General features: G+C 35.7%; 1 protein-coding gene across 1 annotated transcript in view; it reads left to right on the forward strand.

Moving 5' to 3' along the window:
* The window catches only part of LOC134546245 (hemicentin-1), a 505078-nt gene that overhangs the window by 406090 nt on the left and 78473 nt on the right, over positions 1-20515 (forward strand). The window contains exons 10-13 of the mRNA XM_063388969.1: positions 5131-5281; positions 8250-8452; positions 17214-17471; positions 19653-19910. Coding sequence (XP_063245039.1) covers positions 5131-5281; positions 8250-8452; positions 17214-17471; positions 19653-19910 — 870 coding nt within the window. The remainder of the gene's footprint in view (positions 1-5130; positions 5282-8249; positions 8453-17213; positions 17472-19652; positions 19911-20515) is intronic.

Below are 20515 nucleotides of genomic sequence, written 5' to 3' on the forward strand. Positions count from 1 at the left end.
CTAACATGACTAAATCCCATGGAACCCCAGGTTTACATAACCTGTGCCCAAAAATTTAAGCATACCAGGCTTTCTCTGCACTGGTTTTACAGCATCACACACTATTTAGGGCCCCTGATCTGCCATCAGTCCCAAGGAGTTTTCCCACAACCCCTCTCTACACAAGCGCCTACCGCATTCCTCTCAATTGGCTATCGGTTTTACGGCATTCTTTTGGGATCCGACCATCAAGTTAGGGCTAATCGAACACTAAACCTCCATACTTCCAAACTAATGTAAATCAATTAAATTTTCTCTGTAATTTCTTAAAATCCAAATAAAAATTATTCAAACATGCCCAAGAAACTTTCAAAAAAAAAATTCATAATCTTATCTTCAAACCCTTAAAATAAAAATAAATAGATTACTCTGTTTTCTCCTTAATAACTGTAAACTGTCAACAAATATTATGTCGTAAATTTAACTATGCTTACTGACTCTAAATCATAAAATCTCATTCGTCCTAATTAATAAACAACCAATTTCCTTGAAATCTCACTGTATCTCTCATACTCAAACTCCACTGGCTGAATATCTCAATAAATTCAAAAACAATTATCTAAACTCTTAAAGAAACTCCTCCCCAATTATTCAAATTACTTCACCTTATTTTATTTCATTACTTAAAACACCTTACTCAAAAAAAATTAATTAATTATCTAGCTATCTTCCATTATTATTTATTTACCGAACAAAACTTTCTCCTAAATTAATTTAGTAACATTCAATTTCACATTAGGCAAGTACACTAACTCTCTACAGCAATGTTTCTCATTTCCCTCCTTCCTAACTGAATCCAATCTTACTTAACCTCCAGGGAATTTACCTCACAAAATAACCAAAAATTTCACTGTAGTGCCTATCTGCTATAGGCCCACTACACAGGGGGCTCTAACCCCACCAACAAACTTCATTGAAATGGTACCCTATCCCATACAGGATAGCCACTTCGGTACTACCATGGGGAACTCCTGCCCCAAACTACTCACAACTCTCAGGATTCTCCTGACCCTTAATTCCGTAGTCAGCCCATCTCCTATGGTCTGCGCTACAATTCCCTTTCTTCCCAGGGACACAACGCCTCACCTTAGGGTCCCTCGCCCTAATGAAAACATTAATTTTGTCTCTCTGTTCTTTTGGAGTAAATTCCCTCTACACACAAAATCTAGCCTTCCCAGTTTTCTCAATGCTTATCGATTTTATAGTGTACCTCCTTAATAATGTTTACAAATCCCAAAAAAATATTTTTAAAACCGAGGTAGAATTTAACTAACAAAAACATAAACAACTTACAACGAAACACTTCTAGCCTATACATCATACACTTCTTAAATTAAATTACTTACATACTGAAAGTTCCTCTTCTCCTAAAACACACTTAAATTTAAATGTATTTAACCAATAGTCTATTTTCTTATCGCTAAGTTACCGTACAGCTGATCAAAACAAGGTCACGGCCTGTCCACGTCTCCGTATGAGCCCGTGACGTCACCGAATTCCATCAGGTGCGCCAACCCTCGCTTGCGGTTCCTCCGTTCTCCGCTAGGTCTCAGCACCTCCCCGTCACGTGTTCATTCTGCCACGTCCACTGACGTGTCGTTCTGAAACAACTCTCAACATTTTTCTAATTAAAACAAAACATCACTATAAATTCTATAACTCTCTTTTACATAAACTCTCGTTTTCTCTTTAATTCCTTTCTAACGTTTATCCTTCCCTCGACTGATTTAATTCGTACGTCTCGTCTCCTACGCGCACGAAAACAAAACAAACTTCTCTTGAAAATAATTCCTATTTACGACAAAAAACTTTATTTTAAATTATAATTCTCTTAACCTACAATCTTAAAATGAACTTCAATTAAATTAAACCACTTGCATTATCTCTAATAAGCATTTAACTTATAACGTATTCTCCTCACGTAATAATCCCCGATATAAATCTACAATAAATTCAACGACTTAAAACAACTTATCACTATAAACTTTATCCTTACAAGTATCCTCAAATAAACATCTGTTACGTCAAAAAAAAAATCTCAAAGACTTCCTCCACTATAGACTAAAATTCCGTAATCCTCTCCTCAAGTAAACTCTTAGTAACCTGCTATCAGAAGCTGAAACTAACTTAATAATAAACATAAAAATCTACCTCTCTCTCTCTCCAGAAATAGAACCTATCCGGCGAACTCTACCATTTCTTTCACGTGCACCTAGCCGGTGCCACCGCCATTTCTGTCACGATCCACCTTCAGAGGGGGGGGCGAGAATCGTAGCTCTTTACATAGAAACAACTCGCTTGGCATCAACTAGTCTTAACTTCATAAAATACTTTACTGTACCTAGGATCATAGGTTCGTCATCCCGTACAGGATGTCTGGTGAGAGCTGAACTAAGGAGATTTTGCAAAATAACATAATACTTAATTAAAATTATTTTATTCTTAAAGTCAAATACTCAACATCATTTTAAAGAACATTTAAATAGCGGGATTACAATTTAAAACAATAATCTCTTTACTTCCTTAACGATTGAACGACCTTACAAGAGAGAGAATGAGAGAACTTCACTAAACACTTCCCTAGTCCTTCCGAATACCTCAAATCATAATTAATACTTAAAATTAAAACAAAGATAAGTCCATACTCACATTTTCCGAAAAGCCTTTCTTGATCGATTACTTTAAAAAAATAACGTAGGGGCCTCTCCTGCCCTTGAAATCCCGAACGAACATTACATTTTAAAAACTATGACGCGTGACCCCTGACGAGGGCCATAGCCTCCGCCCGAAAGCTTGACGACTACATTATGACCTAACTTAAATTAAACGACTCGTGGCCTCTGGCGTCGACCATAGCTTCCGCCCGAAAGCTTGAATTCCTACATCACGAACGAACTAACAACTCGTGACCACAGGTGAGACGCATAGCCTCCGCCTGAGTGAGCCTGAATTCCTACATCACGAACGAACTAACAACTCGTGACCACAGGTGAGACGCATAGCCTCCGCCTGAGTGAGCCCCGAGTCACCACTCACTTGCGCTTAAATTCGCGCGCCCTGCCGCGCCTACCATAACAAAAGCTCGTTATTGAAGTCAAATTTACTAAACAACTAACTAGAACATCTGGGAAGACTCCCCCCCCTCTACCACAATGTGCAGGCCACACCGCGCGGCTTGTTACGACAGCGCGCCCCAGTAACTGCGGCCCGTGGCTGCGCCAGCGCGCGGCCAAACAAACAAACAAAATTCTGCAAGCCCGCAGCGCGCCGCGCCGGCCCCGTGCCCCAATTACATGGTCACGCCACTTGCGCTGACGAGTGAACAGAGCAGCCAGCCCAGAGTCCCGTCAGTAAAGTCCCTAAATTTGATTTCAACAACCCTGCAAAATTTCAACCCGCGACAATATATTGGAGATGGGCTTTATTGGGGAGAAGGGGGGCTGGAGGTATGGATAAGCCCCACAGAGAATAGTAGGGTTAGTTGGGCCTCTCCCGGAAAATTGTAAAATAATAAAAAAAAAAGATTATTTTAAACAACGTTTTTAAACCTACCTAGAGCTTTAATTTCGAATATTTCGCCAAAGAAATGCCTTTATATTTTTTTCCTGATAAAAAATTATAAATAGGTAATTTTTTTTAATACCAACAGTCAAAATTGGTGAAATCGCGTCATTATAAAGGTTTTATAATACGAAATAATGGAAACTGAACTGAAATAGACTTCCTTTTACGATTAACGTCAAAAAATTTTCTTCGCATAAAGCTAGACAAACAAGGAACACAACAACTGAGAATGGGTAGCGCGGGACCCCGGGATTTGCCCAGCTTGACTTAGCCTTACCGGCTGCAGAGAATTTTCAATTCAAAAAGTAAGTAATGTTCATGATCAAGTGACATGAGAAATTTGGCGCTGGCGGGTTGCCTTCAACTCACTTTTGTCATCCCGTCAATTAATGATGAAATAAAGTGAAAGTAATTTGCATGTAGCAAAATTACGTATCAGTTACAGCCATAACAGTTTTTTTTTTTTTCGAGAAATATTTGCACTTATCATTTACTTTCAAAGTCCACAGGATATAAACATTCTAGCAGAAATCCAACAGTACACTCACTTGAAGAAGAGTTCAGGCATTTTTTACAGGTGCTTTAGATAACACTCGGACTTCGACGACTAAATAAGGTGACGTACCTACTTAGATGATAATACAGTATGTCCATTAAAGAATTTCCCAGTTATAACATTTAATAGTATCATCTGTACGTGTTGTAGAGAGTTGGTTCAAGAGTGACTCAAGCAGTTTTAGTTAATTTCATGTGCGAGTAATGCTTTTTTTTTCGCTTGCAGCGCAAAAAGAATAGTTCTTTCCTCAATTAGTAGAGAGTGGAAAATTGGATGAAGCCCCTCCCCATTGGAATTTCTATGCACGAGAGTGATTGAACGTCGAAGTCCCTTAGCGTTGGATTTGTCGTAATGGCCGAGACGACAGAGCTCTTTTTTTTTTTTTTTTTTTTTTTTTTTTCGCTGGCCTCCACATAACAAGTCCACGTTCCACCGCTACCTGTTGATATTTGCCAGAGTTGAGACACAGAATTGAGGACGTGTTAAGGAGAGTGTGGGAATAATTTGACCTTTTAGGTTGGATGTGTGCCGCGTACAGTGGCGTAGCCAGGATTTGTGTATGGGGGGTGTTGAGAAGCATTTCCTTCCCCCCCCCCCTCACCGTATTAAAGCGGGGGGGTCCGGGGGTCCTCCCCCGGTTAAAATTTGGATTTTAAGGTGTAAAATAGTGCTACTTATTTGAGCAGTTTTCGGTTTTCGGTACTTAAGTTTAAATATTGTAATGGTAAATATTTTATTAATTTTAATATGAAACTTGTTTTGAGTGATGAATAAGAAATTAATTAAAGATTTGGAGCTAAGGCGGAGGGGGGGGGGGTGGGGTTTGAACCCTTAACCCCCCCCCCCCCCCCGTCAACGCCCCTGGCCGCGTAACCAAAGGTGCACGTATTGAACGTCTGTCCGGTGCACGAGCTGTGCTGTGGCGCTGTGGCGCTGTGGCACCGCGGTGAGAGCGATGTCGCCTGCCGCAGCCCCGCCGGTGTTCATCGAGCGGCCGCCGCTGTACTACGGAGCGCTGATGGGCGCGCGCAACGTGAGCGTGTCGTGCCGCGTGGAGTGCTCGCCGCTGTGCGCCGTGCGCTGGTACAAGGACGGGGTGCTGCTGGACGAGTCGTCGCCCAGGTAGGACGATAGTCGCCCATCCTCGCCGCTCAGATTTAAATAAACTCTCAAATAGAACATAAATTACGCTTATAAAGTCTGCCCGTTTGATATTTCAAATCACAGTGTTCACCTTCCCGAAAATAAATTACACTTATAAAGCTAACTTCTTAAGACTACGCATCTTTTTGAAGTGAAACTTCTAATGCGAGTTCCAACAAGGTTGCGTTAAACGTTTAACGCTCCTGGGGAGGGGGAATAGAAAGAGACAGAGTGAGAGTGAATGCGTGGCACTCGAACGCATGCGCTAGCGTTAGCAACGAGTAGCGTCCAATATTCCAACGCAAGAGGGAGAGAGAAAGAAAGATACACAAAGGTAGAAAGTAGGAGAGAGAAAGAGAGTGAGTCGGTAGATGCGCGTGGTATTCTTGCTATGCAGCGAAGTAAACAGTGTGAGCGTCGTGAAAACCAAAGGGGCAACTACCATTTAAGCAGTTTTTACAAGAAATATTGAAAAAATAGAACTCAAACATTTTGTATCTTACTTAAGTTATCATAATCCCATTGTAAATGTTATAGATTTGGATATTTCTCCACTCGAAAATGATAATTAAAAGATCCAATCAATTGTGAATTGTAAGCAATGTTAATAAAGTTTGTCTTAAAGAAACAATATGATTTCACTAAAAATCAATTTCTACCCCTTCCTATTTTCATTTCCACAGTACGAAGTTTCACTTCTTCCGCACGGAGGGACTCCACGCACTTATTATTATTATTTTTACATTTTCAATCACTAATTCTTATCTGTATGCGTGTGTATATATATATAGCGTCAATCGTTAGATATTACGAAAACTGAAGAGTTGACAAACAAAAAGCAGTGTTACGAGAATTCCGTAGCATCATTGCTACATAATTTCTACCTCTCCCCTGCCATCCGTTACAACTAGCATATAGCATGCTATATACTACGTACCTATTTCCACAAATTACTTCCTTCTCTTTCTACAGCTGGTGCATGCGTTGGAGTGGCGTCACCGCTCACGCAGTCTCCTCCTCCGCTGGTTCCCCCGCCCCGTACCTAACTATTCCCCTCATGCGATTGGAATTTTCGTAACTCTCGAAAACTGTAGCCCAGCTCTTCAGTTACTGTTACTCCATGCGACCAATAGAAGTCGAGTATTTGGCTGCGATGGTAGTCATAATCATTTACATTTTAAATATGTTAAAAATTGTTTTTAGACCTAAAATATCGTGATACGACCAGCTTTCTATCATTACTTTGGGGTTTATTTATATTATATATTTTATAAGTACATACATAAACAAATATCTATAATAGGTATATTATATAAATGCATAGACCTACATGAATGCATGTAAATCCAGACCATGTTTTATCTCGTATCGAAAAAAAATTTCAATTCAATCAATGTTTCTTATTCATGATATTTGAGATTTTTTTATAACTTAGTGATTTTCCTTGACCTTCAAACTTAAAATATCCGCACATTTCTTTTACTGCATGACAATTTTTTGAGTTTGGAATTAAACATTAATTCTTTACATATGTAGGTAAATTTGTTATGATTGTGTTGGTCACAATATTTTCACACAATCTCATTGGTTACATTTTCGTCATGTTTCCGTGCACTGTGAATTCGGCAGACAATCGTGAATACCTTGCGTTACCGTGAGCAGTATAAATGGAGTTTTAAAACATGTCTAAGAGCAGCATAGGCCCTATCGGTCTCTCACTCTTAGACCAAATGTACAGACCAAATAGCACACACTGTTGCTAGACTGATGCTACATGGCATGTTAACATTAAAATTCTTATTTTGTATACCATATATACTTGTATGAATGTTTTTTTTTTTTCAATCTACTAATTGTTGAGTTTTCTAAGACCATAAAATATGGGTCTTTTGACAGTGTAAGTACAGTTGTATACATTCTGAAATGAAAAAAAAAAATTAAAAAAATTATTTTACAGGACAAACTATTTAAAGCATACGGTCACTAGTAACAACGAGGTATTTCATTAATGATGTGCTATGGTCAAACAGATACAAAGTTTTAAAGTAAATTTATACAAAAAATGTTCATGTCAAAAATGGGTTGAAACTAAAATGGCATCATTCATTTCCGTTTTCTTGGAAATAAGAATAGAATTTTATGAGACGATACTCTTGATCAAATACAACACAAAAATGTATTTAAAAAAATTAAGCACATTTTTAAAACATTTATATTAATTTATAAAGTTGTGTCTAAAACTGTTGTGCTCTTTACGTATATCTGGCAACACAGCACAATATTTGAACGGGAACCTTCATTTCATTGACGAGAGAACCACACCCGAAGTTCCCCGAAGTTCATGCTCGCTTTTTTTTTTCGTACCGCAACAGGTAAATTTATTTGGAAACTAGCTTACTCATATGTCATACGCCATTCTATCTCATTGTATAAAACGGCGTGGCATTAAATTTTGCGGTCAATTAGGGTAGGTTAGCTACAATACTGTAAAATCATTTAATGGTTGCTTAGCAAATAACTTTTTAATATGTAGCTATCCAGCGCTAAGAAACCATTTACATGATTTCACAGTAGGTATCTTTAATGTAGCTATCCTAACCAAATCAACCGTCCACAATGTTTTAAAGTATTTATAATGTAGCTAACCTAACCTAATTGACCATTAGTTATCATGAGTTGTCCAAAATAAACATTCACGGACACACGGCAAACGAAAAATATGGCGGCGTAGGTACAAATAAATACCGTTGCCTTGTTTATCAACACCGCCATATTTATTTACAATGAACCAAAAAAAAAAAAACCGAAGATGCACGATCGGACGTTTGGCTCTCTCGTATGTGAAAAGAAGGCTTCCCACTAGCAGACATCGTGCACGGGAAAACGAGAGTAAATGCATGCTGCCCACTGAGGATGAGGCACAACACAACGACGGCCTCCTGCCCAGGTACACGGTCATCGACGCCGTCCTGCCGGCGGACGGCCGCAGCAACGACTTCGAGTCCACGCTGTCGACGCTCGTGCTCAACATCTCGGCGTGGCCCGGCGGCCGGCTGGACCGCGTGCGCGACAACGCCAACTACACGTGCCGCAGCGACGGCAACGCCGCGGGGCCCGGGGTGCAGGCCAACGCCACCTTCAGGGTCGAGTGTGAGTAGGGCTGGACTCAACAATGCCCCGTTTCATCCGTCCGTCCGTCAGCCACGTAACATTCAGCCATTCATTTGGCCTGAAAATTTTTAACCGTCTTTCCGTAAAAACCTGCGGGTCTGTCCACAAGAAAGTGGACATAAAACATTTTTTCAAAAATATTTTTTATGCACACAATTTTATGTTTTTCAGAGAGCTAATATATGGGACTATGTTGGCTGCCTTGATATTTTCGGCGGGAAAAATGTTTACTTGTATTTTTAACAGCTGATTGTGAGTGTGAGTACACAGCACACTGTTGAAGTGATACTGACATACATTAACCTGATCTGTAATTGAATTTATCTTTACTTTTATGAAAGACGGAAGATAACTGGATGTAACAAGAAAATAACTAGGATAAAATGTAAGTGTAAATAAATATTTCATTTTGATTTATTTGAATTTAGTATATATTCTTAATGCTTGATCAATATCAGGTCATGCAATGTAACATGAGTTACCTAAAACAAACATTTTAAATTTTAAAATGATAAATATTTATATGACATAAAATAACTTTCAGAATTACTGCAAGATATTTGTTCCAAGTAACTCCAAGACTGAAAAAGTTTTTTACATAACCTCAAAATTAATATTTCAGTCTTAACATTTGTGTAACGTGAGTTACCATTTACCAAGGCCTAGAATGATGTTTTTAATATCATGACCCATTTGCTGGCTATAGAGTTTCCTTCCAATATTTTATTACAGGACCGGCAGAAGCATATGTCAAAGCCAAGACGGGCATCTTAGATTCATTAATGAAGGTTAATAGGGTCTTGTTCGTTAATAAAGTATATAGGTTTGTGGTAGGCTTAATATAGGTTGCAAATTTATTCTGAAAACATAATTTTATGTTACAGAATTATTTTTTACAGAGACATGGCATTAAGTGCAGCAGAAAAGATGAGAAGGTGGCGACATAAATTAAAAGAAGAGGGGAAGTATGAAGCCTTTGACTGTGTCAATCATAGTATACTGATTAAAAAATTGGATTTTTATGGTATTGTTGGTCAGCTTCAAAAACTTCTAATCTCATATTTATACTACAGACAACAAAGTGTAATGTTAGTGGATACCTGTTCCAATAAAAAGTTTGTCTCTCGCTCAGGATGTATAGAGCATGGTGTGCCTCAAGGATCGGTATTAGGTCCCTTGCTCTTTCTTTTTTATGTTAATGACTTACCACATATGCTTGATGTAAGAGCTTCTGCTATTCTGTTTGCATATGATACTAGTATCATAATACAAAATCTGTCTCGCACCCAGTTAATTGAGGAATCTGAAAATGTACTCAAACTAATGATTTCTTGGTTTAAGTCTAATAAATTAACTTTAAATTTTGATAAAACAAATTTTGTTAACTTCATAACAAGAAACCAAATGTATGAAGATATTAATATTTCTTGTTTAAATAAAAATCTACATCAGTCTCATTATGCGAAATTTCTGGGATTAATAATTGATGAAAAAATAAATTGGAAAAAGAACATAGAGGTATTATGTAATAAACTAACATCTGCATGTTTTGCTCTTCGCTGTATGGTTGGGAAAGTTGATGTTGAGGTTATGAAATTAATGTACTTCGGGTATTTTCACTCACTAATGCAATATGGTATAATTTCATGGGGAAATAGCTCGGAAGCTATTAAAGTTTTTATAATACAAAAAAAAGCCATAAGGATTATTTGTAATAGCAAGCAAAGAGATTCATGCAAACCACTTTTTAATAAACTATGTATTCTCCCATTGCCAAGTCAATATATCTTTTCAGTTTTAGTGTTTTTAAATAAAAATCTGAATATTTTTAAGCCAAATTCAGCAATACATCCATACGAAACTAAAAAATGTGATGACTTGCATATAACTCGGGCAAGAACTACTTTACAGCAGAAAGGCATATATAATACTGCTTTGAAGTTATTTAATAATCTTCCATTAACTTTAAAACAACTATGTAAAAGTAAAAATTTTAAATATAAATTAAAAGAATATCTTATCTCAAAAACATTTTATTCTGTTGATGAATTTTTAAATTGTATTGATAATCATAACTTGTGTGTTAACATCTGAATTGTGTGTATATATATATATAATATATATATAATAGTTATGTTATGTGTATATTTGTGTGTTTATGTATAAAATATCATTGTGTACGGACACCTTAATATTATATGTGTACAATACATGTATGCTCTATCCCTTTAATTGTGATATGTGTATATAATCATGATATTGTTTATAACTTTTATCTAACTATGTTATGAATTTATTTTTATTTTTTTTTTATTTTGTATTGTATTGTATATACTGACATGTTCTACACCATTGAGCATTTGCTCATTCATGGTCGACGGAACGTAACTATAAATAAATAAAAAGAGAAGCAGAGACAACAAATGAAGAAAGTCAGAGACAAGGAAAAACAACAGCTTTCAAAGCTCAAAAAAAGTAGCCAAGAGGCTATAAGATTGGAAGAAAGAAGGAAAACAAGAGAGAGAGTAGCTAGACATAGATGCTTAAAGAAAGAAAGACAGAGAAGTCAAGCTTCTCCATGTGTCATGCATAAGAGTGCATGTTCATTGGGAAAAGCCATTAAACGTGCTAAAATGGCACTGCTAAAATCACCACGTAAGAAAGCATATGTAGTAAAAAAATTGTTTGAATCCATCTCAGGCATCAACGATATTAATCAAACTAAGCACACAAATTCATTGGCTTTAAGTTCAGATACTATTAGTAAAGTCATTGAGTTTTATGAACGTGATGACATTAGTAGACTAGCCCCTGGTCTGAAAGATGTAACAACAGTAAAGCATAGTGATGGTTCTAAACAAAAGCTCCAAACTCGACACCTTTTCTCATTAATTCGTGAAACTCATGCTTTGTTTTGCGAAGATAATAGAGAGACTATAATTGGTAAAAGCAAATTTAGCGAACTGCGACCTAAACATGTAAAATATTCCAGTAGGTTGCCACACAACGTTTGTTTATGCAAATACCACGAAAATTTCATTTTGGCTATAAATGCCTTGCATTATACTCTTCCTTGCTTTCCCAAGTACACTCAAAATTTCTGGGATAAATATCTCTGTCAACCTCACAGTAATTGTGAAGACTGTAAAAATAAGCTCCATAAGTGTATGGCAAAACTGTTAGAGGAGAATGGTGCATCATGTGATGTCAAGTGGCATGTTTGGAAAGAGCTCCCAGAAGGTCTACACAAGGTTGTAGAGGATGACCGCGCAGAAACACTCGTAGCATATATCAACACTATTTGTAATGAATTTCTAAAACATTCATACACGAAAAGGGAACAAACTAATAGTTATCGAATTGACCAATCTAAGACTGCCTCTCCACACCACAACTAGAAAATGGCACTGGTACAGGTAGACTTCTCAGAAAATTACACTTGCATTGCCCAACAGGAAATACAAGGTTATCATTGGAACCAGCCACAAGTATCTTTGTTCACTTGTAGTCTGTGCTATGAAGGAAAGCAGAACCCTATTGTTATTGTTTCTGATAATTTAAATCATTCAAAAGATACCATTTTTGCCTACATGTCCAGAATTTTTGATGAGATTCCCACAGAAGTAAGCGAAGTCAGAGTATGGTCAGATGGACCAAGTTCTCAATTCAAGAATAAATTTATTGCTGCCAGCTTGAAGCCTCTTGAAAAGAGACACAAGAAGAAAATCATGTGGAATTATTTTGCAACATCACATGGTAAGGGACCGGTAGACGGTATTGGAGGATCTGTTAAAAGGCAAGTTCGACAGGCAGTGTTGAGTGGAAAAGGTGTTATTTATAATGCTTCTGATTTTTGCAGCTTAGCGAAGGAAGTCAGTAATGTCACTGTATTGCACATGTCTGTTGACGAAATTGATTCGCTGAATAAGCTACTGGACGTGAAAAGCATATTTGAGGAGGCTGACTCTGTTCCAGGAATTACGAAAGCACATTGCATCATTTGGGAAAAGAAATGCTTGAAGACCTATGACCTCACAAACAAAATTTCACAGTCAATTTCTAGTTTTCCTTCAAACTCTGAAAAAAAATCACAGAGTTCCGGTTTATAACCTTATATATGACAGTGAAGATAACTCATCTGATGATGATGTGGAACCGGTGGGTTCCATCTCAAAAGTTGCAATAACAAATGGAAGTTTTATTCTTGTTGAATGCAGTGAAGAGAAAAACTCGCATATTAAGTTTCGATATGTGGCAATATGTCAAAGCAAAATCGATGAGCAGAATGATGTCAAGATAATGTCCTTAAGAGTGTCAACAACAGCAAGCAAGTTTTTAAGATTGATGAAGAAGACATCACTTTTGTTAAAGAATATCAAATTGTCAAAGTTTTACATTGTCCAGAAATTGTCATGCGAGGAAAGCGGATGCATTACAAATTCAAGAAAAATATTAACATTAAAGAAAAGTAGTTCTTTCTAATGATTAGACTGTGCATACAGATATGATAGAAAATAGAAATTTTTAATACATAAGTTGTAGTAACACAATACCAACTCGTTTATACAGTAGGCCTAATGCATTGACAAAGCACCTTTAATTAATTTTTCGGTTGTTTTATTTGTGCTTTAAAGTTTTAAGTCCAAAATTGATATGTAGACAAAATGTAACGTTAAGTAGTTACCGTAACGTGAGTTACCAACATGTTAATGCTTACATTGTCATTTTGACAATTGAGGTATTATATATTATTCTGTAACTTTACTGATTGAAATTTGTAACTGTATATTTGGCAGGATAAATAGCATTTAATTTTTAAACTGACCATATTAGCAGAAAATTGGCATCGGAGATATAATTTGAGAATGTTATGTCCCTTTTATGTAACGTGAGTTAAGTGCAATATTAATCAGAAGTAAGTACATGAAAATTGAGGATATTGTTTATAAATACAAAATGGATTTTTTCTTACATTTCTTACATTTTCCTTGTCTTAGAATGAGAATAATAACACAATATAGGTACTTCAAATTAATTGTCAAACCGTAACGTGAGTTACCATGGACACACCCTTGCCAACAATTAACTTTCGACGGACGGACGAATGAAGTTATAACCTCAACCAGAGGCGCAACAACTAAATTTCCAAAGGGGGGGCAATATACCTATTTATAAAGAATCATCGATCCCTCCTATTGAAGCGGGGGTTTGGGGGGGTCCTCCTCCGGGAAAATTTGTATTTCAAGGTGGAAAATGGTGCTTTTAAGCAGTTTTATTATCAAAAAATTGATTACACAGCACTTTCTTTGCCCCCGTTTGCCCCCACTTCAAGGTTTCAGAAGGAGGGCATAATACCCTTGCCCTCCCCCTATTGTTGCGCCCCTGACCTCAACAATATCTGAAAGACAATTGTATATTTATTTTTAATTTTTTTTTTTTTTAGTTTGTATATTGGTTAAGCCGCTTCCTTGTTATGTTTTTAACTTTCCTATGAATATGTTTTGAGTTTGATGTCTGAAACAAAAATTGCCTGAGACATAAAAGTACTTAATAATGCACGGTACTTGAAAATATATTAAAATAAGTATTTTACATACTGTTCAATCATTTATAACTTTTATAAGTGCTTAGTGAACATGATCATCCAACTGGTAAACCTTTACATGTGAAATTTCATTAAAAAATATAAGATTGTTGGCAGCATCCAAGTAGAGAAATATTATGACAGGTGTGTGGATCATTGTAAATAATTTGGCTTGTTGAAGGGCGGACGGACGGGTGACAGACAGATGCGATGGATCATTGATAGAGACCCGTGAATTTCGCGGATTCAATGACCTCCAGGATAGACTCCAATATCCTCTACACACTCGGGCAAATGCCAACTGTTCATTGGCTGTTGACTTGTGAGTCGTCTCGACTAGGTGGCCTGTGATTCGACATTTCTATGAGTGAGGGCTCTAATTGGCCCTCAGTCCTCCAGATTAACAGAGAACCAATGACAGAAGCAGCACTAAGGTATAATTATTTGAATTTTAGCATAACATGAAATGAATCCGCGAAATTCACGGGGGTCTAATCATTGAGAGTCCAGCTTAAGACCAGGCATATTAACTATGCAACAAACGAAAGATGCTAAAAGTCTGGAGGTCCTAGGGGAAGGGTGGGGAGGTTGATCACATCCTCCCCCCCCACCCTGCCAAAATTCACTCAGCTCCATAATCCCTTGAACTAAAATAAAAAACTTGAACTAAAATAAAAAATAGCTAAAGGTGTAACAAAATAAAAGTAATCCACTACAGTCCTCATCCAACCTATAATCCAAAACATAAAAAAAAATGCAGAATTTATGTGCAACAGGCCTATATCATGTTTATATTTGTTAAACTTTCTCTAGAATAAAATAACACTTGCTATATAAACAACTGTCATTTTCTTGCATTGGTTGCATGTTCCATTGTTACATTCCTTGTGTAGATTATAAACCCGGCCTTTCGCTATGTTCATTACCAGCTAACAGCAGGCTGTTTTGCCTACCTTGATTTTAGAATAATAAAGCACTGATACGTGATAATTTACAAATATACATCCTGTTTAATTAGCTTCAATGATGATATTTATTTTAAAATAATATTTTCCCCTTTTTCACCCCAGTTCAAATGGAATGTAAAAATAAGTAAAAGGGAGTTGGTACTTTTTTATAATTTATCCTAATATCATACCTCTTGCTGATTTAGCTAGCGAGATATATTTGTTAACCCATTTAGGAGTAGAATTTTGTAACCACCTTTCATTTAATTTTGTCCAAGACCTGACAAAAAGTTTCATCAATATTTATTCCATAGTGTTTGTTTTATGCTAGAACAAACATGCAATTTGTATATATAAAAATAGACTACTGTGCTCATACACTGAAATCTCATTTTGGGTATTTATAAATATTTTAAAAAATCAGTTACTTCATATCATTTTGAGATATTTTTGTTGAATTACATATTGAAAAATAATAGTTATAATCCCCATGAGTAGGATTACACTTTTTTTTTTGCAAATGCATAGTGATAATGTTGTAACGTTGCAAGACCCTTCTCTTCCCAGCTTTTACAAGAACTCAATAAAAAATTTAAAAAAAAAATTTATTTTCTCAGTACTGCAGTATATAAACTTTTTATATGCTGCAAGGTCGTATTGGCCTAGTTTTCTTTTTTTTGTTTTATTATTTTCAATATTATTGTAATGAATTTTAATGTTTAAGTATTTTATTTTGAAAAGCCCCTTGACTATAATTGTATTGACTTTCACTTTGCTGGCTTGGGTGCCTATTATTTGTGTGTGTGTTTCAGTATTTCATTGCATTGAAATGTACTTTTTTAATAATAATTTTGCACATATGTGTTTTATAGTGGTTTTAAAAAGGCCAGTATTTTGTTGAAAGGACAGATATGCGGCGACACAGCGCCGCCAATAGACGATAATTTATCGTATCTTGTGTAAGAGAGAGAGGCAAACATGAGCCCAGAATATATGACTGGGGAATCCCATAATTCTGTATAAAATTAGAAAGAGACAGAGGTGTAGGTAAGCGGACAGAGACAGACACACGTAACAGAACTGGGGGAAGGCCCATGGGGTGGAAGGTCGCACTATCTCGGCGGCTCAGTGATTGTATAGTTTTGATAAGAATAAATTGCGAAATTAATTTGAAACTATTTTATTTAAATTACATCATCGAAAGATATTATAATCATTAAACTAATTTTATACCCTAATAGCTGCAACAGTCGTCAAGAGTGTTTTCGAGTGTTGTATGTTTGTACAAGGAACAGTTGTCTTAGCCAGGCACAATTGTGAATTGTTAAAATGTCTTACCCATGATAAAAGTATATTAAACTTCATAATAAATTATAAATTAATAGGCCTAATATTAATAATTAATAATAATAAATTATAAATCCAACAATATTTGTAACAATGGCAGCATTACTAATTACAAATATTATAATAGTACAGAGTTGCAAAACTAATGTTAATGAAAAAATAAGCATTGATATATCAAAAAACTTAAACATTAAAATGAATTATTATTTCTAATTCAATCATTATGGGAAGAGGGCCAATTTATCAGAGAAAATAACACTACATATAACCTTTATGGTTATTAAATTATATTTTTAATTTTATAGAAGTTTTGTTTTTACCTTTTTTTTAAACCCTGATTTACTACATCAATCTTTTTGATTTTTGGCTTTATGTTCATTTGTATGTGCAGTACATTCATTCATCCTTGCCTCCACAAAATTTAAAAACTACATCCTCAACTCTTGTAATCATCACCTGAAATGTGTATATTTGACTTGTTAGCCCACGAGGAAAAAGAATTCCATGAAATAGCAAATTATAATATAGAAAGTATTATTATTATTACAAATGTGAGTGAATTATTTTCTCAGTTTGAGATGAAAACACAAAAATATTTTGAGATTTAAGACAAGTCAGTGTTAATCATTGAAATGTAACCTTAAAATGTTTTCTTTTAAGAGTTACGTTTCATTATCAAAAGATTTCCCTAAATATAATTTTGTATAAAGGAGGTTTGTCTGAAGTGCATAGAAGACTCAATTTTACAATAAAAAGTTTAGATAGCAAAATTTAAGCTGCATCAAAGGGTAAACTTTTGTAAAATCAAGTAAAAGATTAAAAAACGTCATTGGTGAAGTGAGATGTTGTTTCTGATGAACAGATCCTCCAGAGAACATCACGGTGTCGAAGCTGCAGGTCAACGTGATTGAAAATGCTGTACCCGAGAAGGTGATGTGCACAGCGAACGGCTATCCTGAAGCGCAGTACCAGTGGTACAAGGAGGGTGAGAACAGCACGATGAAAGGAAATGCACTGAACCTTGGCTTCCCATTGAAAAGGCATCATGGCGGGAACTACATATGCGAAGCTTTCAACAGACACGGGCGCATAACGGACAAAACATTTATCAACGTTCTGTGTAAGTTACCTTTTTTTTTTTCAAAAGTAATATCTATGAAATATCTTTAATCCAGCATTTTGACGACCACTGCCATGCCAGATTAGCAATTTTTCCAATGTCAGTATAGTTTTAGCAGGAATACCAAAAACCATTAATTAATTTGTAATAAGCTTCTCCATGGGTGTAGATTCTGGGGGAAAGGGAGGGGGTGTTGACAAGGGCACCCGGACCACCTGAAATTAAAAAGACCCTCACTAAGGGGGCCTGCTTACGTTTACAAAATTGTAACTGTGAAAACAGGGCTGATAAACGTAAACCTTAAAACTATAGGAAACTTTATATTTTAAAGTTTTCTTCATATTGCATGCATATAGGCCAAAATATGGTCAGTGTACAACATACGAGCACTGTATAAAGAGATGACTTGTGTCAGATACAACCCACGCAAATCCCATAGATTAGCACCCCTGAGCTTCTCTATAGAAAAAGAAGATCAAATACGACGAGCTGTCGTCTTCTTAAAAAAGCATTACGGGAATGCATTAGTGAAATGTGTAAAAAGGAAACACTGTACTGTAATGAAAACCAAAGTACTGATATAATTTTGAGGGAACTAAAAATGTATGCAGCGCAGAATATGACCTAGTGGCCAGGCCAACACAGATTCAACTAGAAAAAATCTAAACGTGATCAACTTGATTGGTACCAGATTACAGTATTTGAGATTAAAAAACCTTTCACTGTGTTACTGTATCATAACACATATTAACTCCCATGAAATGCCAATTGCTGATATGGTTACACTTTAGGTTGTGCTTGCCTGCTCTTGGTATCGAAGAATTGAAATGTGTGTTCACATACTCGCAGCGACTATTTTGTGTCCTTATCTGTAAGTGTCGTGCCCACCGCTAAAGCCCTTGGCTGTTGGTGGACATGTGACAAATTAAAAATAAAAAGTGACCCATTACAGCATTTCTGTATACTGTACATATCTTCATTTATTTTTAGCTACCAGTCTGATACAAATTTTTCTGCTGGAAAAATACTAAATTAGTTATAAGCACAATTCATTTGAAACTACTACTACTACCACCACCATATTTTGAAAGGATTTGAGCAAAATTTTTGTCTTAAAGCATGGTAAATTTTTACAAAAAAAAATTTCAGGGATATCTCATAAAAATTGAAATAACTAAGCTGTTTTAAGCAATTAAGTTTAATTAAGATATTGTAATGAAAGTTTCCTTGCCAAGGGCATTTTATTAAATGGCGCAACAAGATGGCTCATTCAACAAGTTGTATTTTTAATGGAATGAAATAGTTTCGATTATTTATTAACATTGTCTAATTTGATCTCTTTTTTTATCTTTATGACTGAATTTTTTCCCTGCTTATAATGATTTAGGTATTAAAATTGATTGTGAGATTTGAAACACTGACATAATTTGTGACAGCCCCTGAAAAACCTAGATTTCAAAAACCTTTATATTCATGGTACCCAAGTTCAGTTCACATTATAATGCTTAGAAATAAATTCAACTTTACTAGTGTTTTGAATAGTAGTGCAGCTAGAAATATTTTATATTCTCCCTCAATAAAATTCATGGGTGAAAGTGAAAGTGCAAAATAGACTTTAAAAATCATTTAACTAGGTACACCTGTTGCAGAGTTCGCACTCATTATGCGAAATTCTTTACAGCCAAGTATGGTGGCAGTTATTGAAAGATCTTTAAATAAACATCTCAGCAGTAATGAATCGTTTGCTAATAGCTATGTCTCTGAGTAGCTATTTATCCAGAAGCATGTGTTCAGAAATTTAATTTCTGTTCTTCCCACTTTTCTCATCTCCCCCATCCCAAAAAAAGTTCTTTTATCCAGTGTAAGTCGTGATCAAATTTCTCTTTCCCCTCTCTCTTAGACTCACACCCTGTTGAATACCCATGTATCATATTTAATTTTACCAAGAAAATGTATTCCTCAAGAATCAGAAGTTTCTACCAAGCATGCAGTTATGCTTCTACATTTCACAATATATCAAAATAAAAGATAACAAGATCTTTCAGTTATTTCAGCATTTAAAAAAAATTTTTAAGTGGTAATTCTTAATAATAATAGTTTTGACTGTAGTGGTTGTTTGTTAATCTTAAGAGTTTGATGCAAGGGTGTTATTGACATCTACACAATTCTTCTTTATTTCAGATAAACCCGAGTGTGCTATATCGCAGACAGACATGGCAGGAAAATTGGTGCTGGTGTGCACAGTTCACGCCAACCCGACAGATGTGGACTTCACGTGGCGCATAAAAAATGAAAACGATACAATTGAGGAAAACATCGAGAAGAAAGGCCTGCAAAGCCACCTCACGCTCGACTCATACATTGAGAACTTTCGAACATACGTTTGCTTTGCCAACAACTCGGTGGGAGTGTCCATCCCATGCGAGCAAGATGTTACTGGTGAGTTGCCGGCACTATTGCTGCAAGATACTGTCAGATCATGGCATCGTTTACACTGTTTTTTCGTGATATTTTTCTTTTAACCACTCTCATCTTACTCAAATAACTTTTAAAGGCATAATTTGGGCATGTACTTGGCACTTACAAATCAATTTTAAAAAAACTTAATTTTCTTTAACTTATAAGTACTTACTGCATTGGTTTTCAGATAACAATTCATTCAATTATGCACCTTGAACCAATGGTTTCATTAAATTCTTTTTAGTACAGAATAATTCCTTAAAATTCTGCACCAATCAGTTTTTATTTTTTGAATGAAACTTTCTGGAACTTTTAATTTTTAAAATTCTATTAAAATTTATTTTGTAAGTTTTGTTGTATAATGTAGGATTAACTAAACTATCTACTTAACACATGGTCACATTTTATATTTTAAGCACATCAAGTTTTACGTGTTTATTGATTCAATCTATTAACTGGACAGGAGCATGGTTAATCATATTTAGCTTGCTGTAACCAAAATAAAGGCCCAAGTAAAAAAATATTTAGCATATTGGGAAATGTTTAATGATAAATACAATTCTAGGGACTACATTTTTCTTAAG

Source organism: Bacillus rossius, chromosome 1 (genome assembly GCF_032445375.1).
Source record: "Bacillus rossius redtenbacheri isolate Brsri chromosome 1, Brsri_v3, whole genome shotgun sequence".
NCBI classification, from domain to species: Eukaryota; Metazoa; Arthropoda; class Insecta; order Phasmatodea; family Bacillidae; genus Bacillus; species Bacillus rossius.